The sequence below is a fragment of the Suncus etruscus genome, chromosome 13 (genome assembly GCF_024139225.1).
Source record: "Suncus etruscus isolate mSunEtr1 chromosome 13, mSunEtr1.pri.cur, whole genome shotgun sequence".
Classification (NCBI taxonomy): Eukaryota; Metazoa; Chordata; class Mammalia; order Eulipotyphla; family Soricidae; genus Suncus; species Suncus etruscus.
This window is the reverse complement of record NC_064860.1, coordinates 9,013,539-9,040,914: the sequence shown is the minus strand read 5'-3', so window position 1 is coordinate 9,040,914 and position 27,376 is coordinate 9,013,539. Positions and strand designations below refer to the sequence as shown.

The following is a 27,376-nucleotide window of genomic DNA, read 5'->3' as shown; positions in this document are numbered from 1 at the left end:
CCTCCCTCCCTCCCTCCCTCCATCTCTTCCTTCCTCCCTCCCTCCATCTCTTCCTTCCTTCCTCCCTTCCTCCCTCCCTCCCTCCCTCCCTCCCTCTTTCCTTCCTTCCTTCCTTCCTTCCTTCCTTCCTTCCTTCCTTCCTTCCTTCCTTCCTTCCTTCCTTCCTTCCTTCCTTCCTTCCTTCCTTCTCTTTCTCTTTCTTTTCTTTCTCTTTATTTTTTATTTCTTTTCTTTCTCTTTCTTTCCTTTTTTCTCTCTCTCCCCTCCCTCCTCCCTTTCTTCTCTTCCTCTCCCTCTTTCTCCCTCCCTCCCTCCAATTGGAATCTGCATGCCCTTGATTTCTAGGAAAATACTTCTGAAAATGCCTCTAAAGCAGATAACCACTAGATGGCAGTAGCAGAAAGAGCTCAAGCTATTGTACAAATAACACCCGTTATTTTGACTCTCATTTTTTACTCTACGTGTTCAGTTTAGGAGTGGAACTATGGCATCAATCTAGGGATAAAATATATGGGTGCTTGATAAAAATAATGATAACATTAAGCATAGAAACCCAGAAGAAACAGATTAATGTCTCCAAGCGGCACTTTTAATATAAAGGACATGACGACCTGCTTAAAAGTCACAAACTAGATTAAAATGGAAAAAGTTACTCATTTGAATGTTTTCTCTGTGGGTAATAAATCATTCTGATATTTGTCATCCAACTACAAACTTCCTTAGCTAATAACTTTGGAAAATATAAGCTCTAGAAGGGTGTAAATTGGGCAAAGGAAGATACCTAGTATAAAATCAACAAGTTATATGAGTGCAGAACGACAGAACAGAAAATACAGTGCCAGAAGCTGCAAGAAATTTAGAAGGAAGGAAATGATGAGTTTATGGGTAGAAATAAAGGGGGATAGATGGAACGTTTTCAAGATTTCTGGAAGGACAGAAATGGTTTGCATTTTAATCTTAAAAGAGAAAAAATCAACTTGGTGTATATAACAAGTAATTATAGCTAGAGATGATGGAATGGATATATATATATATATCCATATATATACTACTTCAGTAATAGAGACATAGAAGAAATAGAGACATTTGAAGAAATCCACAAGGATCTTGAATTGTACTCTGACCCAGGAAGAAGAGAAATCAATACCCTTCAAGGACATAAAACCCAAGCACAATTGTTTTTAATGAGAATGTAGCAGCAGAAAGAGTCACAAATGGTTTGGTGCAGAGTATACTCTGTGGTTACTGTCTCAGAGCATCCCATTCGACACCTCATATCCTGATAGCAACTGGGCACAACACGATATTAATGAACAATATATCATCGGTACATGATGCTTACATCTTGGTATACACTTCAGATTCTTTCCTTCCCCTTTGAAAACATTATTCTTTCTTTTCTTTCCTCCCTGCTACTCTCCCTTCCTTTCACTATTGTCACGATGACCAGGACTCAACACACACTTGATTGCGATGCTGTGGGGATAGGAGAGGGAGGGTTGTGTGTATGTTTATTTAGTTGTAGGACTTACACACCGACTGAAGGTGCTCTGAAGGGTTGTGTTCTCAGCTGCAGGACTCACACACTTTTGTGGTTCTTGGCCAACACACTCTGTGATGGTATCTCTCCTAATTCTGCTTCCTAGCACCAGAACCTGGGGTCAATTCCCTGTGTGTGCACATGGCTGGTACAAGAGATGAAACTCAGGACCACACATTCGCAAGTAGGACACTTTTTGATGATCCATTCTCAGGCTCCCACTAAAATGCCATTTCCTTGGCATTTTCTCCTACTCCTTAATAAATTAACTTATTTTAATAAAGGTTCACACCTCTAGGGCAACAAATCACCAAATTTGATTGGCTATCATATTCCTCAGGTTCTCACTACTAAAATTCTTGATGTGCTTATTATGGTTTATTTTGAATCAAATTTTTGTTTGTTTGCTTTGGGGCCATACCTGGCAGTGCTCAGGAATTACTTAGCTCTGTGCTCAGGAATCACTCCTGGTATTGCTCAGTGTACCATACTGGGATACTGGGGATTAAACCCAAGTCAGTTGTATGCAAGGCAAACTCTCTACCCTCTGTGCTATTGCTCTGGCTTCTGTGGTTTACTTTTTACTTTATTCTGAAGTAAAATCTGAATGACACCAGTTCAGAAAACTGAGATGTTGCTTATTATTTGGTTTCTTGGGTTTTCTTTTATTTTTTTTTTTTGCGGGGGGGGGGTGTTATGTCTGGAGATGCTCAGGGCTTACTTACTCCTGGCTCTACCCTCAGGAATTATTCTTGGTGGTAGTTGGTGGATCATATAGGATGCCAGAAATCAACCCAGGTCTGACTCTTGCAAGGCAAGAGTCCTACCCACTGTACTATCTCTCAGGAAATGTTACTACTCCAACCTCTTATTTAGTTACTTTAAAAAAAAATGAATAGAATTAAATACTTCTAAAGGCTTGTTATATTTATTATCTTTCATCACCACCCACTATCCCCACCCCGATTGTTCAATTTTTGAAGGAAGCAATCTTACACTCCTCTTTTCCCTTCCCTACTATTAAACATTTCGCCTTTTGGATTTATGAGTTTTGGATTGACGCTACTAAAATTATCATAAATTAAGTTCCTGAGATATAAAATTGGTTTTCTATGTACTTGAAAGTTCTGAAAGCTTTCTATGATATATGGATACATTCCTTTCAAAACGATGAAGTAAAATTGCTTACACTTTCACTTTCAATAGGTTAATACTATTTAATCCACCACCCCCCTAGGCTACTTCTAGAGTACACCTCTGTGGCGCCAGCACTGTCTTGCTTATCTTAATTTGGGATTCTGAGCAAAAGCAATTTACATCTACCCAATAATATATCAAAATGTCTTTGCTTCCTTACTATACAAGTTTGAGTTACATGAGTCACATGTATGAAGCTACTTATTACTGAAACAGAAGAAGAAGAAGAAGAAGAAAAAAAAAAACAGTCATTTAAAGAATTAGCTCCAGGTTAACTTTTTAAACTTTTAAAGCAAAATCAGAAATCAGAACTTTAAGACTACTTTTGAAGAATGCTGATATGATTAATAATGTAACAACATCTACTTTAATAGATAGGGGAAATAATAAAAAAAAAAAGGCTCAAAGTAGTTTTTCTCTCTGTCCATCCAGAGGAGCCCAAAGAAGGAAGCTCAGCTGTTGTCAGTGATTTGGAGATTTTAACTCAAATTGACTAAGAACAATATCTTCACGGTTATCACAATAACTAAAATCTGTGGATCACTCTACACCACTTTGAGGTTCTGGACATGGAAATTATTCCTGAGAGAGTTGTTTGTTTGTTTGTTTTTTAATTTTGTTTTGTGGGATACACTCAATGCTGCTCAAGAATAACTCCTGGAGATTTTCAGGAGAACATCTGTGGTACGAGGGATTGAATTTGAGCCTGCAAGTCAAGCACCTTAACCCTTACATTATCTCTGGGCTCCTTCACACCTAATTTTTAAAAAGACCAAATATATCAAAAGCGGAGAATGAAAAAAGTGGAAACCTAAAATCATTCTTCAGAAAAAACAACAGGGAAAGGCTAAGGTATTTTCATTGGGTGAATTGTTTTGGTTTTTCTTTGTCTCAGCTTGAGAGGAGTTTTAGGTTAAGAGTAAACTCTTTAAAAGAAAGACACCACTGAGAATAAACTCCCACCCCAAGCATGGGTCCTTCATTTTCTGGTCATTTGTGAACTTAGACCTCACTGAGTAGAAAATGTTTAAGAGTAGAAACTATAGAAATTGGTAAAAGAACAAAGCTCTTCAAAAGAACTTGCTGCTCTGCAAGAAGGCAAATCTTTAAAACCTGTAAAATATAAGTATACTACTCTAATAGTAATAATACAAGGTAATACAAGTCTACTTTCTAATGGTGGGTATCAATAAAACAGAATAAGAGAAACAAGACTCAAGTATTTTGTGGCTGCTGGTGGTGGTATTTTCCCCACCTCACACTTGGGGAAGGGACAGGATGACTGCATGTTAGAAAAAGTTTTCAGCCTCCTAAGTATTTCAACTTAGAGTTTGAAGGAAGGAAGGGGAAGGGAAGAGAGGAAAGAGGCACCTAGAAAGGGAGGCTGTGGAAAGGTAATTTGCCTGAAGGGAAGAGGTGGGGCCCTTGTGACTCAGCCTGGAAGTCAGGAATTCCAGTTTCCAGGACCTCACACTCTGCAACTGTTTTCAGGCCTCCCTGAAGCATCCACCACCAAGCGTCTCCTGGGCAATCTCTTGGCAAACCCTCCTCCTAAATGCCAATAGAGGGTTCAGTGTTGAAGTGGATTAGAGGTTCTGCCTCCAGGCTATTTTCTTGCCCTCTAAAGAACGTGTAATTGGAGTGGGATAATAATAATAAATACTTTAGCATTTTATACTGCTTTACAACTTGAAAAGACAAAAGTTTTTAACATTTGAAAATACATAGGTTTTTCATTTTGGTTAATGAGCTGGATCTAATCTGCTCTTGCAGATGAGAATCAGTGGAACTTAGACTGAAGAAATAAACTGAGGAGTTTATTAAGTACAAACTTTCCCCTCTTTTATCTCCAACCAGAATAGAGCAGCTGTTCAAAATGGGGCGACTTATTACTAGAAATTTTGGGAACACACTTTTATTTTAATTGGATACAGCACTTTTCCTTTCAAAAAATGATCAAGATATTCCATAAGAACAGTGTTACTTATGCATCTCCCATGATCTTGGCATAATTTTTAAGAGATCACTTTATTTGTTGGGACAGATGTGATTGGTACTAGATAGGCCTAGATCTAGAACCATTCAGATAAGTAGAAAATCACTTCCTGAATATATAGTGGCTGCCATTTTGTTTTTCTGATACAGCAGGTTTGGAAGTGTGGGATACCAGCAGAGTTTGGTTGGTCAGATGAAATCTCAGCCATTGAAAAGGTATCCAATAAAAATAGAGAGATGGCTCAGTGGTGGGATAACAGCAGATTAAAAGAAGCCTTCAGTGGAGAGGGCAGCAGATTCACCTTTTGGCCTGAAGGCAAAGCTGCTCTCAAGCACACCTGACACCCTCCACAAAAAACGGCCCAGCTCCATTAGTTAACCTTCCTAATCTTTCCAAATCCATAGCTCCAGGACACCTCCAAATTTTATAGTACTGTCAACTCTGTAGGATCAAAGCAAATCCAATGAGAAAGCTTAGAAAACCCACCAAGTTCAGTGAGCCTAATCAATAACAAAGAAGATAACAATAATGATAGCATCAAGAGCACACTAAATCCTTAGACAATAACTTTAGGAACACCACTGTGATATAATTATTACCACAAATTTACTTTGATTGATCTAAGTATTGATTATTCCTTTTGATCATTCCAGTGTTGTAACAATGTGTGTTTAACAGTGTGTAAATATGTCTGTGTGTTCAAGTGAGTAGCTGTTGTACTGAGTGGGAAACTAGGGATGTGGGTGCAATTGGTGCTAGAACGTTTAGTTCCTGAAACAACTGTATTATGAACTTGATCAATCATGATATTATGATTAAAAAGAAAAGGAAAAGAAAGCCTCCTGTCAGCCTCTCCCTCTTCCTACTCACTACTCTTCTAGATTGTGCCCAGATGGACTATGGAATAAATAAGGATTTGTCCTCTACACAGATGGCTGAGTCCAGGCAGGCCACAGAGACCCAGCAGGGTCAGAATACAGGCAGAGCTCAGATGCCCAGAAAAGCTCAAATTCAGGCAGAGCTTGGTTGCTCAGGTAGTGACAAAATGCAATACAAAAGGAATCTCTTTCACCAATGGAGCAGTGTGGCTAGGATGATGAAAACTGGGAAGACAGCAACTGTTGAGGTACAACTGATAAAGACCCACCAGCAGGTATAGAGCACATGGATCTCATCCACATCTCTCTAGAGACTAAGGAAATCTAACAAGTCAGGGAACCAATTGGTGCAGTCCAAGAGAGGCTCAATGATAAGATTTTGTTATTGTTGTTGTTGTTTGGGGAAAAGGCCACACCCAGCAATGCTTAGGCTTTACTCCTGCATCTGTACTCAGGACTCATTCATGGTGGGTTCAATAAATTATAGAGGACACCTGATATTGAATCTGGTTTGTCAGGGCCAAAGCACTTTTTTATCTTTCTGACACTCTTGCGACAATATTTTGAAAATCAGACACTGGACCAGACATAATGAGACAGAACAAGTGACACTCTTGCATGGGTAATGGAGAGGCCTGAACATTTGGGAAATGGACCCAGATCCATCTACCTCAAGTGTACAATGTCTCTCACATTCAACCTTCCCACTTTTGAATGCAAGTTTTTCATACAATTCTCAAGATCTCACCAGGACAGAAAAATCTACTTTTGTTCTACTAGTTCCATGAAGGATGAATTTCAAGCTCTGTTTCCTCTCCAAACATGCATCAGAATGCATCATTCAGAGTATAATTCTGCAGTTACTTACGGCAACTTTCTTAAAGAAACCCTAAATATTGCAAAGTAAGTTTGTTTAAAAATTATTGAGAAGACCATTCCTATCAGGATTTATGGACCTGAGTTTTCCATGAGTGACCCCTGAGCAGAGAGTTTGGAGTAAACAATGGGCACAAGTAGATATGGTCTCCATCAACACCCCAAAAATGAATTAAAATTTTTGAATTTTGACTCTTAGAAAATTAACAAATTACTTTGTATCTTGTCTTTTCAGCTGACTAAGAGATATTTAAACTAAGAATTATAAAACTGTAAACCCCAAAGAGTCCAAATGAAGTTTATTTTTTGTTCATTTCATTATCCTTATTGCTCTAGTAGAATGTCACATAGTGAATGCATGGCAAATATTTATAGAATGAATGAATAATTATAAATATTTATAAAAACAAGTGCCTGAATGAATAGATGAGTACAAGATATAGCCATAAGTTTCAGTATTCATTAGCATTTGGATTACCCTGCAAGACTATATCCTTATTGAGAATAGAAAACCCATCGCTTTTTCAACTCTTCTCTTCCTACTTTCTAATTCTGATAGTATTCAGATAGTATTTGCTATTCACCCAATTGAAATCTTAAAAAAATCTGTTTGTTTTTTGATGGCAACTTTACTAGTATAAATCAATCCATTTTGAGTATATATTTTAGTATGTTTGTGTTGTTTTTATTTTAAGAAATAATACATAAGCCTATGTTCTTTCTCAAACACATACCACACCTTGTTTATGTTTTTGTTTTTTTTTTGCTTGCCTGTTACACTCTGGAAAAGCCTATTTTCTTTCTCTTTTTTTTTTCTTTTTTTTTGGTTTTTGGGTCACACCCGGCGGTGCTCAGGGGTTACTCCTGGCTGTCTGCTCAGAAATAGCTCCTGGCTGGCACGGGGGACCATATGGGACACTGGGACTTGAACCAACCACCTTCGGTTCTGGATCAGCTGCTTGCAAGGCAAACACCGCTGTGCTATCTCTCCGGGCCCACCTATTTTCTCTCTCAAATACACACTTTTCTCTTTCTATAACCTCTTACATCTTAATTAAATTTTATTAATTTATTTATATTCATGATCTTGCTTCACACACAAAATCAAACAACAGAAAAATAAACTTTCATATAGTTTATGCTTTAGCCATCATTGTATAATTCCCTCATCTCAACAACGTTGGGTCAAATACTAAATAACTTCAAAATATTAATCTCTCTGTATTTCTCTCTCTAGAGAGGTTTCTACTCTAGATATGATTTCATACAAAAAGAGTCATGCATTAAATAAAAATTAACTTAAACCTATAAATATAAACAAATAAACTTGTTACTTTTGACATGTATATTTGGTATATATTTAACAAATGTTCTCCTTTGCTTTTGCTCATTCAATGATATGGCATTAAAAATATTAAGATTTAGTTTTTTTTCTTAGGAAAATCTAAATATTTTAGATCTGAACACTGGTCTGCTAATTTCAAATTTGAAAAAGGAAAAGAAATTCTGTTATTAAAATGTAAACTTATTGCCATTTAAAAGTGCAAATTAATCATCTGGAGATATAGCACAAAAAGATGGAATACAGGGGCCGGGCGGTGGTGCTAAAGGTAAGGTGCCTGCCTTGCCTGCGCTAGCCTTGGATGGACCGTGGTTCGATCCCCCGGTGTCCCATATGGTCCCCCAAGCCAGGAGCAACTTCTGAGCACATAGCCAGGAGTAACCCCTGAGCATTACCGGGTGTGACCCCCCCCCAAAAAAAAAAGATGGAATACAGACTTTGCATGTCCTTAGCACTGTATATTCAAATACCAAACCAGGATATGGGTATGGCCTCAAACCACATAGAAATAAAACAAACCCCAAAAAAGTACAAGAACCAGAGATATAGTTCATTGGGTAAAGAACTTGTCCTGCTGTGGTTCAATCCTTGTCATCCCATATGGTTCCTCGAACCTGCCAGGAGTGATTCCTGAGTGCAGAGCCAGAAGTAACACTGAGTACTACCAATTGTGGCCCCAAACAAAAAAAGCTAAAAGAACCCAAACGTATAAATTTATACTTAAGGTCTTCAGATTCATCATTCTCTTCAATTCTTTTACAGTTGCATCAATGTTTGTTAGCTCATTGTGGTGTAGCAGGAGTATGTGCAATGAAGGCAAATAGCGCAAACCTGAAAAACATACATACACACACAAACACGCACAATTTTTATACGAAACTTTAAATATTGCCAATTAAACATGTTAAATATACAAAAGCAAAGAATACAAAAGAGTTGATAAAGGCAAGAATTATCAGTAATACTATGTATGACTTATTCTCTTATGCATACAAGAAAGCAAAAATTCAAGTAATTTATCATTATGCGGGAATAGAGTCAACTTCTTTTTTTTTTTTTTTTTTTGTTTTTTTTTTTTTGTTTTTTTGGGCCACACCCGGTGACGCTCAGGGGTTACTCCTGGCTATGTGCTCAGAAGTTGCTCCTGGCTTGGGGGACCATATGGGACACCGGGGGATCGAACCGCGGTCCGTCCAAGGCTAGTGCAGGCAAGGCAGGCACCTTACCTTTAGCGCCACCGCCCGGCCCCTAGAGTCAACTTCTTCCCATTGCTATCTTTTAGGTCTTCTCTCCTGTAGCAATGAATATGTGTGATATTGGCATACATTAAAAAGAACAAAACATCTGGTGTGGATATGGAGAGGTTGTGGGGGACCCCTCATCCAATGTCACTGGGAATGTTAACTAATTCAACCTTTATGAAAAACAATATGGACAATTGTAATAAATTAAAAACTGAGCTTCCATATGACTCAACTATTCCACATCATAGTATATATGCAAAGGAACCAAAAATACTATTATGAAAAGATGTTTGTGTCCCTCCCTCTGTCAATTTTACCACTCTTCACAATAGTCAAGATCTAGCCACAACCTAAGAACAGAAGACTAGACAGAAACTGTTATATATACACAATGAAATACTTTTAGATTATCAGAAAAGATGAAATCATTCAATTTGCTGCTACATGGATAGAGCTATACTGCATCCTATTGAGTAAAGTCATTCAGAAGGAGAGAGACAGTTAAGAATAACCTCTCTCATGTGTGGGATAGAAAGCTACTAAGGGAGGGGCCTGTGAGGTGGCGCTAGAGGTAAGGTTGCAAGTGTCAGCCAAGGAAGGACCACGGTTTGATCCCCGGCATCCCATATGGTCCCCCCAAGCCAGAGGCAATTTCTGAGCGCTTAGCCAGGAGTAACCCCTGAGCATCAAACAGGTGTGCCCCCCCCCAAAAAAAAAGAAAGTTAGTAAGGGAGCAACAAATGGCCAAAGGCACCGAACTGGAATGTTGGTCTACAGAAATGAATTTATATGGGGTTTGGACAGGAGGTGGCTGAAATGGATCCCTGGAACAGGTGGAATATTGGAACAATATATACTTGAACCACTCATCAAATCAAGTACCTTAATAAAATGGTAAAAAAAAATAAACAAAACATTCCTGTATTCAAATATTTCTCTTAACATGCTAATAATAAGTCAACTAAAAATGCAAATAGGGGACTAGGTGGCGCAAGCGGTAGGGGTTTGCCTTGCAAGCGCTAGCGTAGGACGGACCTCGTTTCGATTCCCCTCATCCAGGAGCTATTTTTGAGCACATAGCCAGGAGTAACCCCTGAACGTCACTGGGTGTGGCCCAAAAATTTAAAAGAAAAAAGGATAGTTGGGATTGAAGAAATAGTTCAAAGCACAATGCGTGCTGCTGATTGTGGTAACATACCAGGCACTCAATCTGGTTCTTTAAATACTCCATAAGTGATACTGGAGCAGCAGTAAGCCTTGATATGGTGGGGATATAGTTCTAAAACCAACAAAAACATGAAAAACGTTGGTCCCTTAGCGAACTGTTCAATATTAAGAATATTACGAATGAATAAACAGGCTCTTCATTTCCTCATGTCACCTATTTCTCTTCATAGTGTTTCTGTTTTTCTTGGTAAAAACTCTTTCCCAGCCTTTGTTGAGTTGATCTCCAGGTTCAACGTGTTTTGTTTTGTATTTTCTATTTTTGTCTCTTTAGGAAGGGGATCTCCCACAAAATGCTTAGGAGGCATAGGGACCACATTAGTGATTCTTAATCAATAAAGACAGTAGATAGGTTTAGTGCCAGGGCCTAAGAATGTGGAGTTCCTGGACTCTGTAGTGCTGGGGACTAACCCAGCTATCCTAGTGGTTGAAATTTCTAGGGATTCATCCAATGATGTTTGGAGAACAAGATGGTGCTGGCTATTTCTTGAACCCAGTACAGGCACATGCTAGGCATGCACACTAAATTTTGTACTTGTCCTGAGTGTTAGATTCTTGACTTTGAGTGGCACAGTTATGAATAGGGTATTTTATTGATATTATGTTTTCTCTTATATTTTATTGTTTATATAAAAATTCCATTGATATCTACATATTGATTTTATGGATTGCCACCTTACTTCTTCTATCCTTAGAATTTTCTTAGTATGTCATTTGTGAATGGTTATAGTTTGACTTATTTTCCTACTTAAATCCCTTTACTATATATTTCATGCCTCATTGCTGTAGCAAAGATTATCTTGAATGATGTTATATTGACTATGTTAGATTGATTGATGAGAGTAAACATCCTTACTTTCTGCCTGATCTTAGAGGATGATCTGTTTTTCATCACTGAAAATATTAGCCATGAACTTATAATATATAACCTCCACTGCATATTTTTAAAAATTTCATAAATGGATATTGGATCTTGTCAGATGCTTTCTCTGCACCTATTAATATGGAGTTTTGTCTCTCTAGTTGATCACTGTTTTGAAACTTGTGCAAAACCTAGTCATTTGCTAGTTACAGTTATTCTGTAGGTCCACTCGCAAAAATATTTTGGTCATTTTTGTGTTTGGATGTGTGTGTACATGTGATGTGTGTGTGTATGCACACTAAGGAAAGCAAAATAGTTTGATTTAAAGAGACAGTGGAGATATGTAAAGAGGGAGAGAGAGATGTAGCAAGAGGAAACTGAGATTTTTTTTATAGTAAAATAATTAGAATGACATTTTGCGAGAAGAGATTTATAAATTTTCTAAGTTATTCTTCCCTGGAGTTCTCTGAGCACATAAAAGTTAATCTGTCCCAGGAAAAGACTTGACTCTTGATTAACCTTCCATATTATTATCAAGACAGTCTCTGTGACTTCTTTTTTTCTGAGGAGGTCTATCCTTTTTTTAAGTAGCATCTCAGTTGATTCATCTGGGTTATGTCTCAGTTATATTTTGCTGAGTTTTGGACCTGTGCACCCTTATATCTTGATTCACCTCTCTTCAGACATTTTTCGTTTGATTTTGGAGGTTATTTTCTTTGTCCATTTTGTTATTCTAATAGCACTATATTATAGTGCCAATAAAATTACTCATTTAACTAAAATATTTTACCTAATTATTTAACTAAGTGTTTTTATTTATGCAATAGAAAGTCAAATAATCATATTATTTTAACTTTAAATTCTACATTTTACCAAAATGTTTAATTTTGAAGTGAGAGTAATGGTGCATTTTAGGGTTTTATGTTTGTTTGTTTGTTTGGTGGAGTCACACCTGGTGGCTCTCAGAAGTTACTCCTGGCTCTGTGCTCAGAAATAGCTCTTGGCAAGCTCGGGACCATATGGCGTGCTGGGATTCGAACCACCATCCATCCTGGGTCTGCTGTGTGCAAGGCAAATGCCCTACTGCTGTGCTATTTCTCCGGCCCCACATTTTGATAGCATTGTCTTAATTTAACTGGCAATTTTTTTCCTTTGATGGAGCTTAAAATTTATGATATTTTGGATCTATGATGTATTAAATAAATGGATGTAATGCCTTGTATTTATTGATCACACTAAGTTTCATGTATAACAGATACAACAAAGATTTGGCTTAAAATCATCAGTTTAGAGATTGAGAAGGATGGCAACATTTCTGGTAAAGAGACATATTTTTATTAATAATAATATCAATATTAAATTAAGTCCATAAGTAAATATTTTATTTCTTTAGATATGTACATAACATTAACAGGTAAGATTCCATAACAAATTTTCAACAGAGAGCTAAAGAGATCTTACATGTGATTAACAATTCTGTATTTTAAGTTCATAATTGGCAACCAATTTAATCAATACAGAAAATTGAAAAACTTACCTTCTATCTCAAATATTGCATTGTTGTTTAAATATAGTTCTGTCAGACAATAGTTTTTAGTAAGAAATGCTATTCCATGGAGCTAAAAGTAAGTCAGAAAAATATTTTTCAACAATAATTTCATAAACGATACAAGGTCTTTTGCTGTTATTATTTTTAATCACTGGGTTTTGGGGGATACTATAATAAACATGATAAAAAGCAGTCAACTTTAAATAGATCATTCCTATCACATCTTTACCAAATTCCTTACTTAGTTTTTAATATTTCACCATCTCACCTAGTCTTTTTGTTTTAGTAAAATCTCTCATGGTTGTTTCCATTTCATTGGATTTAACACCATCTCCACTAATTCATCATCACATATTAAAGACTATCATGTGTTGAGTGTTTACTTCTGGGGTCATTTCTATTCCTATGGATGAATCTTTAATTTCCTTGTCTGGATGACTTTCTAATACATTTTAAGTTTTTTTTTTAAGGATGAGCCATCTGCCAGCATAACATATCAAACCATGCTTGAGCAGGCTGCAATCGAAGAGTTCTACTGATGCTGAGACTTATTGGGACTCTTCTTTGATTTCTTGTATCATGCTACTGTCTTCTTGTTCTGCTTTGGCCTGTATTGGATTCTCTAAACTTCAACCTGTTGTAGTGCTCTGAATGCTAAAAGTCCTTAGTTTGATGGCCTAGTTTCTGAACTTTATGCCTTATTTCCTACAAGAAAATCTTTTCTTCAAGTTCACTTTCCTTCTGTTGAAGATTGCCTCAGTTTAGCTAAACATGACTCTTCAGTTGGAATGGACAGGTTAGAACATCAGTGCTAACAGATCCCTGGTCACTATCCGAAGAAGAAGACAAAGCGCAAGGTCAATGCTTTAGCTTTTTTATCTATCAGTTTAAACCATATTTTTCTGATAACCTTGTGCCATGAACCTTCATTACTTACTGCATTCTAATTCTTTGCTTTGTACAATTACTTAACCATTGGAGTTTTCTATCTTCTTCTTTAAGGAAAGAAGCAAATTTCCTCATTACTGATTCCTTTATCATCTTCTCGTTTTCTTATAATATGATTAAGTTGAAGGATTTTAATATTAGATTAGAAATTTACTTAGTATGAATCATAGATGACCAAATACACTTGAAAATTCCTCCAATGTATCATTTATTTCTATATACCTGACACATAACTATAAATTCAAACTCTTTAAATGAAATGTCTGAAATATTTCTTTTACATAGCAGCGATCCAGATTGTTATTGTTATAAATATTCATTCTATAATCTTAAAAATTCAACATATTAGTTTGAATTATGAAGATGAGCTATAGCAGATTAATAGATGTTTTTCTAAAAGCAACAGCTAACTTAAAGATTAAAAAATGATAACTCTACAATTCAATATAAAATTTATCAAGGGGAAGATTCTTGCAAAGTATTTATTGTTGTAACATTTTATATGTATAGAAATGTGTTTATAATTATAAATTAGCTTTATAAAACATAAAGTAACCATTATTCTCAGTTAAGTAGAACTGTTTTAGCTTTTGGTAGATTGACTCAGATGCCTAGCTCTCTAATTTAGGAAGAATGTTTGGAAATTTTGTTTGTTCTCTCATGTCTCACTAAAACTATAGTAGATTTGTTTTCAAAATATGAATTATCTAATAAATTTTATTTTTCCTTATGTTAGTAATATTCACCAGTGAATAATTTAATCAATAAAAAGACAAACTATATAGATGATCCAGTACTGCTCATCTTGTCATTTCACACATTCAGATATACCAAATTATGTCAGAACTCATGTAAAAGGACCACCAGTCATTTCACCTCAGCTTTTATAAGTCCTTGTTAGAGTCATATTTTGTCTCTGCAGGAGAGATCACTCAAAGTAGTGAAGTGGGTTATAACATTTCCTTTTTCTCCCATTCAGTGACTGGCCTTCTGAGAGCAAAGCACTTCTTCCTTGTCCACACCACCCCCTGACCTAATAAGAGATATGTGTCAAAAAAGAATGCCATTTGGAATTCATGAACTTTTCTTCTTTCCTTTCCCAGTAACTTGCCCAACTAGACATTGTAATTTGTTAAGTTTTTTTATTTCTTTTAAATTAATCACAAAAAATACCAAGAAACTCAGCTATTTAATCTTGATTATGGAATCACAATTTCCCCAAGAGGATGGTATCTTAATTTCCCTGAGATAATTGGTATTTTGCTATCTTAAAATCTCTTGTTATTTGGGATTTTAACATTACACTGGAGTAAGGAGATAGGAACTTAGAAATAAAAGTCAGATCTTGAGGACATTAGATCTTGAGGAATTATTCAAAGAGCTTTTACAGGAGACAGGGAAATAGTACAGTAGGGAGAATGCTTGCCTTGCACATAGCCATCTTGAGTTTGATCCCTAACACCCATGGAGTTTCCTGAGAACTGTCAAGAGTGACCTCTGTCTGCAGAGCCAGGAGTAAAACCTAGCATATTCGGTGTGGCCCTCAAACAAAGCAAAGCAAAACAAAAGATCTTTCACATAAGTTCCTTACTAATTAACTTTATTTTAGAAAGACAATGGCCAGGAAGAATACAGTATAAGAGGAATAGTAGGTGTAATGACTGAAGATGTTTATATTACAGAAGAATATTAAAAAGTTCAGAGTACAGTAATAACATTGGAAGAAATGAGAACTGGACAAACACACACAGTTTCAAGATAAAATTGTCAGGAACAAATATGCATTGTTCTAGCAAATTGTTAAAAATCATGATTTAAACAAGAATTAAAAGACACACAAATTATCCTGATATGTAAACCACAATTAAAATAAAATATAATTATCCAATTAGAAAAATGAACCTATTAATTTTTCATATTTATTTTTAGTGTGACATTTTATAAATTGTATATCTTAGCTCAAATCTTGGTACATAACAAGTGCTTAATAAGTAATAATTATTATCTAATTATTTAAATAGAGGCTTAGAAGTAAAGTTTGGCTTTGTTTATATTTTGTTTTGTAATGCCCAGGAACCATGGAGATAACTTGAAATACTACAGTGCTTCACATGAGAAATGCCTGAGTTTAGTATCAGCCATCACATTTCATAGCAGTCTCCCTGATGTGTGTGTGTGTTTGTGTGTATGTGTCTTCATGCATGCTTGTGTGTACAAATTTTAACTTGAGGCAGCATTTTTTCTAAGAACAGAGCATTTTAGCTCCTATATCTATTGATGTTTGGTCCAGGTTAAATGTTGGAGTTGAGTTTAATTATTTCCCTCATTCATGTACTGCTCTGTGTGTGAACTGTAGTATGTTTAGTGGTGTCTCAAGTCTCTACCTGCCAAGTAGCCAGTTGCACACATACCCCAGATGAGGCAAGTAGATGCCAAGTGCCCCCTTTGTCAGAAAGGTTCAGGGGGGCTGAGCCAGCAAAGTCCATTCACATAATCATAATCTTAGTTTTTCATGCAATCTGAGTTTCTCTCCAAAATTTCTAACCAGGAAATCTTATTTTGGGCCAGCACTGGGTCCCAAGCACTATTCCATCTCATCCCCTCCCCAGTAGAAGTTTTTATCATTTATTTTTTCCAATGAATTTTAAGAAGAATTTACACGCACACAGTTGAAAGTAAATACAAACTAAAAGAACAACAGACTAATGGTTCTAAGGATTTTTAGCTACAAAAAAAAAAGTCCATTTGCTCTTAACTTTTTCAGATCTCCCTCTGATCATTTTTATTTTTAATTTTTGTGAATAATTTTTATTGTGATCCAAGTGAGTTACAAATCTTTCACATAAGGTACATAGAGACAATGAATCAGGGGCATTCCCACCACCAGTGTTGTCCTCCCTCCTCTCCTGTTCCCAGCATGCACTCCATATCTCCCTCCTTTGCCCCCTGGACTGCTAGTGTAACTGGTCTTCTTTCTGTATAGCTTGTTATAGATTGGGTATAGGATCTGTTGTCATTGACTTTAGGTTTAGTGTTTAAGTCTGATCATTTTTATTTCTACTCAATGTTCATACGACTGTTTGGTCTTGGTACCATCCATTTTTATCCCCCTCAATTTATGAGGTAGAACACGTTAATTCAATTTATGTGGTTCTGTTTGAAAAAAAGAAAAAGAAAAAAGGAAAAAAAACACTAGGAGGAGTTTGTTTAGAGGTTATAAATATAAATTTATAAAAAGAAAGGGAAAAAAGAAAAAACAACAAAAAAACTGCAGCGACTACATAAAAACACAACAGCAACAAGAAACAAACAGATAATAGCCACAAGAACAAAAATTAAAAAAAAAAAAAGGGAAAGAGGGAGGGCTGGTGTGGCAATGTTTTGTGTTGCTTCTTCTTTTTTCGGGGGGGGGGGGGAGGTTTAGGCACAGTAAGTATTGGGGAAATTAGAAAGAAAATTCCCTGGGCCTAAGGGATGCAGGGTTTCTCTACCCCTGAAGCATACTGTCAAGGGAACAACTACAGGTTCCATACACGCTCATTTTCACACCCCAAGGTCTTTTTATGCTGCCAGGAAACCCACTGAGTTGTGTATGATAAAATCAGGCTTCTGTAAATAGAGATCTTGGTAATTGCATAGGTCAAAGGACGAAGCCTTCATTGTTTTGCTGTTGTGTTTTGGTTCGGAGAGTCGGGGGTGGGGGTAATGTGGGGAATAATGGTGGCGACCCTGGGAGGGTTTGGTCCTGCCCTCCGGTCTCAGCCCTCCTTTTTCACATGTGGCATGGGGCTGGGTTCCTTCTATGGAATGTGGCCCTAAACAGGGATGATGGCAGCAACCACACAGAGGTTTGATGCTGTCCTTAGGTTTCCTCCCTCCCCTGTTAACCTGTGGGAACTTAGAGGGTCCTTTCTCTGCTCTGCAGCCCTTAAGCATGGATAATGGCGACCTGTGGTTTTCTTTTAAGGTTGAATATTCCCATATTCCTTTATCTTTTTTATTTCCCTTACGTGTTTTGGAATCTCATTTAATAAAACTAACCTAAATCATTGCTAAGACTGATGCTGGTTTTATTTGCTAAATTGGTTGATCAGGCTGTCTCACAGAAGTAGCAAAATTTAAGCAAATGTCTGATTCAGAGAAATGAAAATATAATAGATATTTATGGGTGGTGTCTTCAGAAAATAACCAGAATGCTGTGTGCTAGGTGTGGCTAAATTAAGAGTGAAGTAGGAAAAAAGATAGGTAGAGAAAGGCAAATCTGTGATGGGGAGGATTCTTTGCAGGTTACTCGTAAGAACTTGCCTACCATCAACAAGAACCCATTGTAAGTTTTGAGCAGACAAGTGAAATGTTTTGACTTAGGTTTCCATTGATCACTTTCTGAAATTATTTTTAGCCAGGATAAATTTGTGTCTCACTTCACCAGAAGGTATCTGACAATGGAAAGACTAATGGCAAATCACTCTTTACTCTAGTGGGCAGGGGAAAGGAATGGCATTAAGCTTCCAAAACTGCACAGGTTGGCTCCCACCACCAAGAAGTATTCAACTGCAAAAAATACCAGTAGTGGGTCCAGAATATGTTTTTGTTTGCTTGTTTTGTTTTGATCACTCCCACCAGTTGTGGCTTATTCCTTGCTCTGTGGTCAGAGATCACTACTGGCTGAGTTCAAGGGACTATATGAAGTGCTGGAGAAAAAAAGATGATTTGGCTGTGTTCAAGGCAAGCATCTTTTCTGCTGTACTATATCTCCAGCCTCAAAGATAAGGCAAGAAATTTGACTCAATGAGTGAGCACCTGTCTTGCACTTGTGATGTTGTAACAGTCTAAATTGCAGATTTCTCAGTCTCCAGTACCACATTGAAAGTAAATGATACCCAAGTACAACACAACAAAGAATGCAAACCCCACTGCTCTAACACAAAAATAACAAAACATGTCAGTATTAACTAATAAAAAAATTCTAGGGACTGGGGCCAGGATGGTGGTGCAGCAGTAGGGCGTTGGCCTGGCATGTGGCTGACCTAAGATGGCCAACAGCTTGATCCTCCAGCATTCTATATGGTCCCCCAAGCCAGGAGCAATTTCTGAGTGCCATGCCAGAAGTAACTTCTGAACCTTCTAAGTGTCTCCAGCTGTGGCCAACCCCCTCCCCCAAATTCTAGGGACAAAGATTCATAGACCAGTGATTGAATAACATGATGAAATTCTGAACTAGTTTATAATTGTGAACTGGAATGAGGACCAGAGAGAAGGAGAACAGTAGAAAGTGAAATTGCCTTGCATGTGGTCAGTCTGGCTTTGATCCCTAGCCTCCCATATGAATATCTGAGAAGTGATTCCTGAGCACAGAACCAGGAATAAGTTCCAAGAAAAGCAAGATATAGTCCAATATCACCCCACATCACAACTGAAGTACTTTTTCCAATGTTGAATGAAAATGACACTACCAAAACTTACACAAAAATCCAAGTATTAGGGATTATTTATAAAAGTATACATTAAATTATAGAACTTATAAAAGGAAAAAGTAATGATCATGTAATTACTGGTACCCTATTTTAAAATATACAGTGCTAAAAATAGCATCTGGATAGGTAGCCATGAACAACCCACCAGAACAGATTCTGAGGGCACAACAACACAGAACATCTCCTGAGGGCACATGAACAGAGGTGAGCTGTTTTGACCCACAAAGGGAGAAGATATAGGACTTCAATTCAAGGCTTTGCACATCTTCTAGTCAATGAACCTCAGCACAAGATGTAGAAAACATTACATTACAAGCATGACAATGGGGAAACAACACAGGCCAACACCATGCATAGAGAATGAGTATGGCAGCTTTGATGACCCAAAAAGTGAAACTACCTATTTAGCTTCTTAGATAAGCAGTTTAGAGAAGAAATATGGAGGAAGTTCATAGATCTTAGAAAAGCATGGATCAAGTTGAATGAATCACAAATAAGAGTCAAGAGGATATGAAAATAGAGATGAGAAAACTCTAAACTGAAATAACAGGATTGAAAAACTTGATAGGTGAAATGAAAATCTCACTGGAAAGCCTCCCCAACAGAGGAACAGCAACTGAGGATTGAATCAGTGAGCTAGAAGATAAGATGCATAACAAAAGAAGAGATTGGAAAACAGCCTTAAAACAAATGATCAGACAATAGAAAAAATCTTCAAAGAATGTAAACAGACAGAAAAAGAAGTCTTTGATAAACTCAACTGAAACAACATAAGAATCATTGGAGTCCCAGAGACCCAGGAAGAAAATTTCTGGGAAGAATCAATAGTTAGAGGCCTCCGCATGTGTCAGTGGCCTGGAAGGAGTTGACGGGGCACCCTGGGTTTTCCCCACTCCCATGCCGGGTCTGTCCAGAGACTGGCTTAGGGTGGGGCTGAGGGGGTGGAGTTTGATCTGGTGGGTGGCAGATAGCTGCTCAGCTATACTCAGGCTGTCACTGGCAATGTCATACCAATCTACATATTGCAAACCGAACATATGCTCCTCCCAACCATCAGTACCCCAGATTTACCCTTCTTAACTTCAGTAACACACAGTTCTAATCTCTGACCTAAAACATACAGTAGATCTAACAAATTCTAGAACTATTTAGAAGGACACAAATTGAACACATACTGAACTCATATATCTTTTGTATATTTTATGGGTATTTTCTTTAACTGATATAACTCTCTATATATTCTTCTACCATGATGTTTCTATCCACTTTTCATCTTGTCTTTTCTTTGTAAGCTGTTCAGTAAGGATTGTTGTTGGAACTGTCCCTCAGTTTGATGCCTATGATTGAACTATGTCATAGAAATTGCTGGTCTTGTTCCTATTGCTTCCAGATGCACCAATAACGCTTCATGGCATTGATCCTTGTTTGCATAGACACATTAAAATGGGAAAACACCATACATACAGATAAGTTCTTATCTAATAAATCTCAGTACAATGTACCTTACACCCTGAACATTGATATAATGACCTGGCACAGGCCTCAGAAGAATGGGCATCCTCCATTCACGCCAGAACCAGGCAAGCTATCTACGAAACATCCAAGGTCTTATATAGCAACAGCTGGAAGCAGTCCTCTACCAGAAAAGACACTACCAAGGGTCTGACATCGACCCCCTAAAAAGAGACTTCCATTTACACTGAGAAGACTTGACAACATCAATGACCTGCTCTACAGGACATGGTTCTCTCTATTGCCCCTTAAGTGTGAGGTGAAACAAGAGGATGCTCTGCACCATCCTGACTGCAATATGGGATATGCAGACTCCAGGATCTTTAATACAGAAGCATGATACCAACAACAGAGACTATGTGAGGAATGGAGGTGTATTGCCACTACAGACGATGACTTGAATTGGACAAACTAGTTTGCCTGGAGCCTAGAGTCAGTCCTGTGCCAGGAAACTTCAGGGGTAGGGTCTCCTTGTATTTAGACCATAATTTTTCTTTCCATGTCCCTTATATTTTGGTGGGCCTATGCAAACAAATGCCACTTTAATACCGTTTTTTACTATGTTCCCTTGACTCCAATCCTTAAGAAAAACAACCCACTAAAACGTTTGAGGTTAACTTAAACTAGTAAGCATGTGCATGGAACTAGATAAATGTACTTTGCCCTCAATGTTTAAGGAATTACATAAGTCTAATGTCTTTAGATTATATTGTGTGCTGCTAAGAAATAGTATGTACTACAACTGGGGATTTGAGGGACAAAGTAATTGTATTGTACATGGGTTCAGTTTTGTTTTTCTTAATGTTCTTTGGCTGAAAGTTCAAGGCTGGGATATCATCGATGGGACTACCGAGAATTCTGCTTATGGGTGATTGGGCTTCCACTGTAACTTTACCCTGTCCTCTTTCTTTGCATCTTTGTTGTCATAATTAAAATAAAATAAATAAATAATAAATAAATCCTCAAAAAAATAAAGAAGTAGTTTATGCTAAAAAAAAAAGAATCAATAGTCAAAAACAACATTGCAGAGAAATTCCCAGAGCTAAATACTGCATGCAACCAAATCCTGCATGCCTAAAGAGTACCAGCTAAAAGAGACCTGAAGAAAAGCATCCTAAGACACATTCTAGTCACAATGACTATTCCCTCAGCTAGGGATAGAATACTGAAAGCAGCAAGATCAAAAATGGAACATCTTCAAAGGACTACCTTCAAAGGAACATCCTTTTTTTTTTTTTTTTTTTTTTGGTTTTTGGGCCACACCCGTTTGATGCTCAGGGGTTACTCCTGGCTATGTGCTCAGAAATCGCCCCTGGCTTGGGGGGACCATATGGGACGCCGGGGGATCGAACCGCGGTCCTTCCTTGGCTAGCGCTTGCAAGGCAGACACCTTACCTCCAGCGCCACCTACCCGGCCCCAAAGGAACATCCTTAATATTTACAACAGACCTGTCACAAGAAACCCTCAAGGCCAGAAGGCAGTGATGGGATATAGTGACAAAACTCAATGAAATGGATGTTTTGCCTAGAATACTGTACCCAGACTCACTAGGTTTAAAGAAGGTATATAGCTTCATGAATAAATGGCAGAAACTTTGCATACTCAAAGCCATCTTAAAAAAAAATAACTGAAAGATCTGCTTTAAGACAAGACAGACCAAGAGACATAACAAAGTCCTATATAAAGATGACACTAAATCCCATGATAATTATCTCTCTCAATGTTAATAAAATAAATGCACCAGATAAGAACAAAGTGGCAAAATGGTCAAAATGCTAAATTCAACATTCTGTTGCCTACAAAAATCACATCTGAATAGTCAGAACAAACAAAGACTCAAAATCAAAAGTTGGAGGAAAATCATCCAAGCAAACAACTATCTTAAAAAGCTGAAGTGAGGGCCGGAGAGATAGCACAGTGGTAGGGCGTTTGCCTGTGTGCAGCCAATCCAGGACGGATGGTGGTTAGAATCCCGGCTTCCCATGCAGACCCCCATGCCTGCCAGGAGCTATTTCTGAGTGCAACACCAGGAGAAACCCCTGAGTGCCAATGGATATAACCCTCCCCCAAAATAAGCTGAAATGGCCAGATTAATATTGAATGAAACAAACATTAGACTTACAAAAGTTATGTGACAAAGATGGACATTTAATAATGATCAATAAATATGTACACCAGAAGGAAATCACTCTCCTAAATGCATACACACCCAATAAGGGACCAGAAAATATTTAATACAATTGTTGACAAATATGACTGAAGACATCAATAGCAACACAAAAGTAGTGGGAGATCTAAACACTGCCCTGTCACTGCCCTTGATAGGTCAACGAGGCTGAAACCCAACAAGAATATACAAGCTCTAAAATTAGAAATGAAAGAAAGTAGTCTAGTAGATATATATAGGGCACTCCATCCCCAGAAAACTGGTTACACATTCATCTTCAATGCACATGAGTCATTTTCCAGAATAAACCACATACTGGTCCATAATACATATTGTCATAAAATCAAGAGAATAGAAGTTGTATAGATTACCTTCTCAGATCACAAGGCACTGAAACTAGAAGTGAACTACAGAGACACAGCATAAAAAATATTAACACCCGGGGGCCGGAGAGAGAGCATGGAGGTAAGGAGTTTGCCTTGCATCCAGAAGGTCGGTGGTTCAAATCCCGGTATTCCATATGGTCCCCCGAGCCTGCCAGGGGTGATTTCTGATCGTAGAGCCAGAACCTGAGCGCTGCTGGGTGTGACTCAAAAACAAAAATATTAACACCTGTAAATTTAACAGCTCACGATTGAACATTAAAGGAGTCAAAGATGAAGTGAAAGGGAAATCAAAATTCCTGGAAATAAACAAGAACAAGCACACAAATTATCAGAATTTGTGGGACATAACAAAAGTGGTATTTAGAGATAAATTGATTGCTTTACATGCACACATAAAGAAGGAAGAAGGGGCCTACATAAATAACTTAATAACAACTTATAAAATTAGAAAATGATCAACAAAAATGAACCAAAAATAAGTACGCAGAATGAAATGACAAAGCTTAGAGCAGAAATCAATGAAATGAAAATCCAAAAAAGTCTGAAAAATCAATGAAAACTAAAGTTGGTTCTTGGAAAAAATAAACAAGATTGATGAACCACTAGAAATACTTACAAAAAAAGAGAGAGAATGAAACTCAATAAACTATATTAGAAATGAAAAGGAAAGATTTCTACAGATACTAAAGATATTCAAAGGGTAATTAGAGAAACTTTGAGAAACTCTATGCCACAAAGCTAGAAAACCTGGAAGAAGTGGATACAATTTTGGATGCTTATAATCTTCTAAAATCATCCTGGTTGAACAGGAATAATCTAGCATATATAAATAGACCCATCAATACTGAAGAAATTAAAATGTCTTACCCAAACCAAAAGCCCAGGCCCAGATGAATTCACTAACAAATTCTTTCAAAACTTTCAAAAGGACCTACCAACAATACTCTTCTGGCTCTTCCAGATAATTGAAGAAACAAAAACATTTTCAAATAGTTTCCATGAAGCTCACATCACCCTGATACCAAAACCAGACAGATATACTGCAACAAAAGAAAACTATAGACCAATATCCCTGATGAGCACAGATGCAAAGATCCTCAAAAAAAAAAAAAAAACTCCTGGCAAATAGGATCCAACGCTACATCAAGAAGGTCATACACCATGACCAAGTAGTTGTCATTCGAGGAATGTAAGGATGGTTTAACATGCATAAGTCAATTAACATAATACACCATATCAACAAAAGGAAAAAAAACCCATATGATCATATGAATAGATGCAGAGAAAGCAAGTGATAAGGCCCAACACTCATTGATAAAAACTCTCAACAAGATGGAAATGGAAGGAACTTTTCCAAACAAGGCCATCTACCACAAGCCAATGGCAAATAGTATTCTCAATGAAAATAAACTAAAAGCCTTTCCTCTAAAATCTGGTACAAGACAAATCTGCCCCCTCTCACCACTCCTATTCAACTACTGGAAGTACTTGCCACTAATTTTTTTTTTTTTTTGTCTTTGGATCACACCTAGTGATGCTCAGGAGATACTTCTGGCTCTACACTCAGAAATTGCTCCTGGCAGGCACGGGAGACCATATGGGATGCCAGGATTCGAACCACCATCCATCCTGAATCGGCTGTGTGCAAGACAAACCCCTACTGCTGTGCTATCTCTCCAGCCCTCCATAGCACTTTTAACTCAGTTCTGAGTGTTGCTTCTTAGAAATGCTTAAAAATCACATATGGTTTATTGTAGTCCCATTTGTTGATCTTTGCTTCCACTTGACTGGTCAGGGTGTTTCATCTTTGAAGTTGCCTTTAGCTTCAATTCATATGGTGTTCTGTCTATGGTTTCCACTACATACCTTATGATTTCAGGTCTAATATAATGATCTTTAATTCATTTTGATTTGACCTTTGTGCATGGTGTTAAAGAGGGATTTGAGTTTATTTTATGGCATATGATTGACCAGTTTTCATATCACCACTTATTGCAGAGGCTGTCCTTGCTCCACTTTGTACTTCTTGTCTCTTTATCAAAAATTAATTGATCATATACTTGGGGTCAACTTAGAAGCTTCTGTACCCAAAGAAAACAGTGATTGAGCTACAAAGACTATGTATTAATATCTAAGATATACAAGGCACTAGTAGAACTTAGCAAGAGAAAACATCTAACCCATCTGAAAATGGGGGAAAGAAATAAACATACATTTTCTCAAAGGAGAAATACAGATGGCCTAAAGGCACATGAATAAATACTTCACATTACTAATCATCAGAGATATGCAAATAAAAACGAGATATCATCTCACACCACAGAGACTGGCACACATCACAAAGAACAAGAACAACCCATGCTGGCTTGGATGGAGAAAAGAAAGGAATTCACTGCTGGTAGGAATGTAGACTGGTTCAGCGTTTTTAGAAAACAATATTGATATTCCTCAATAAAATGGAAATTGAGCTTCCTTATAACCCAGAAATCCCTTCTTAGGAACATACCCTAGAAACCCAAAGTCACCATTAATAAAAAGCCCTCTGTATTCCTATGTTCATTGCAGCACTATTTATAATAGCCAAAATATGGCTATATATTCAAGTGCCTGAGAACAAATGAGTAGATAAAGTAACTGTGGTATATCTACGCAATGGAATACTACACAGCTGTTAAGAGAAATGAGGTCATGAAATTTGCTTATGAGTCAAAGGAAGTGGGATAAAAATAAAATAATATCACTCATTTGTGGGATATAAGAAAAATAAAAGGTTATATGATAATAATATCCAGAGATAATAGAAATAAGGGCAGATGGTAGGAAGAGAGAGTTATAGAGAATGAGAGAGAAAGAGAGAGAAGTAAAGTATCTGGGGAGAGGAGAGATAGAGAGAAGTAAAATATGTTTCTCCAAGGCAGGCAGAGTGAAACTGGTGGCATTAGTGGCAGGTAATGGTGGTGTACATTGTAAAACTGAAACTCAATCATAAACAATTTTTAATCATGACACTTAAATTTAAAATAATTCATAATCGTTTCCATGGATTGATTCCCTTCATGCAAAGCATGTGCTCCTGGATATTGAACTATTTTAATGTAACTTGAGTATCTTAATATTTTGTTTGTTTATTTGTTAGTTTGGGGGCCATACCCAGAAATGCTCAGAGTTTACCACCTGGTTCAGTGCTCAGCAATGACTCCAGTACTGTGTAGTGCCAGAATTTGAACTAGAGTTAGCCTCATACAAAGCAAGAGCCTTAGTCCTATACTATCTCTTTGGGCCTTCGTTGTTTAGTTAATTAACTTTGTTCAATATTCTCTTTAATATAATATTTCAATTATTCTTTAATCATATTTATAAACAATTATTTTGCTGTTGTTTTTATTTAAATTTGTTCTAAAAATGGTCAAGTATTTTTTTTAGTACCTGGAATGAGTAACTCAGATTACATTGTACATTGTTGCTTCATACATTATTTAGGTTTCTTATTCAATGCTTATTCTATTATGTTCTTCTATAATGAAGGTATATCAGAGTACGTCTAACAGCCCCTAAAAAAGCTATGAATAGAGTCTGGATATACTATGGGGCCCACACCAAACTGTTTAAGTATGGCATTCATTCAGTGTTTTATGAACTAAATAGATATGCATTTTTTGAAGAACAGTTAAATGATGATAATATTAGAGGCAGTACAGTGACTTTCTTGTCTAAAAAACCAAGTACGAGAAATCTAATCTACTTTACCAATTCCTTTTAAAACAAAATCGTTGGCAGCAAATGAATTTTTCCTATGTTCATAATTTATCTATAAGTTAATCATACGAACACTCAATAAGTGATTGGAGATGCACTCCTAGAAAGTCAACAAATATTGCAACAAGCCTCATTTATCTCTACACTTTGACATATTGCCAATATTTATGTTTGCTCTTCACTTTAAAAGACACCACTTATCACATGGAACACAGGAAAAACAAAGATCTGCTATTTTGCTATTGTTGTTTGTTTTTTGGGGGGTTATTTTTGTTTGTTTGTTTTGTCATATTTTATGATCTCCATTCTGCTCTAATCAGTTTTTACACTGTGAACCAGGTTACATTTTGGCAATGTTTAAAAGAGCTTGTGTGCCTCAGAATGTGAATGCATTTTTAGCTGTTTGTTGCCTGAATCTCAGGGA

At 37.0% G+C, this 27,376-nt stretch overlaps 1 protein-coding gene across 1 annotated transcript in view; it reads right to left on the bottom strand.

Moving 5' to 3' along the window:
* Nucleotides 1-27,376, bottom strand: part of LRRC72 (leucine rich repeat containing 72) — a 51,590-nt gene that overhangs the window by 7,269 nt on the left and 16,945 nt on the right. Inside the window, exons 5-6 of the mRNA XM_049785976.1 lie at nt 12,697-12,778; nt 8,550-8,660 (exon numbers count right to left, since the gene is read on the bottom strand). Of these exons, the coding sequence (XP_049641933.1) occupies nt 8,550-8,660; nt 12,697-12,778 (193 nt within the window). The remainder of the gene's footprint in view (nt 1-8,549; nt 8,661-12,696; nt 12,779-27,376) is intronic.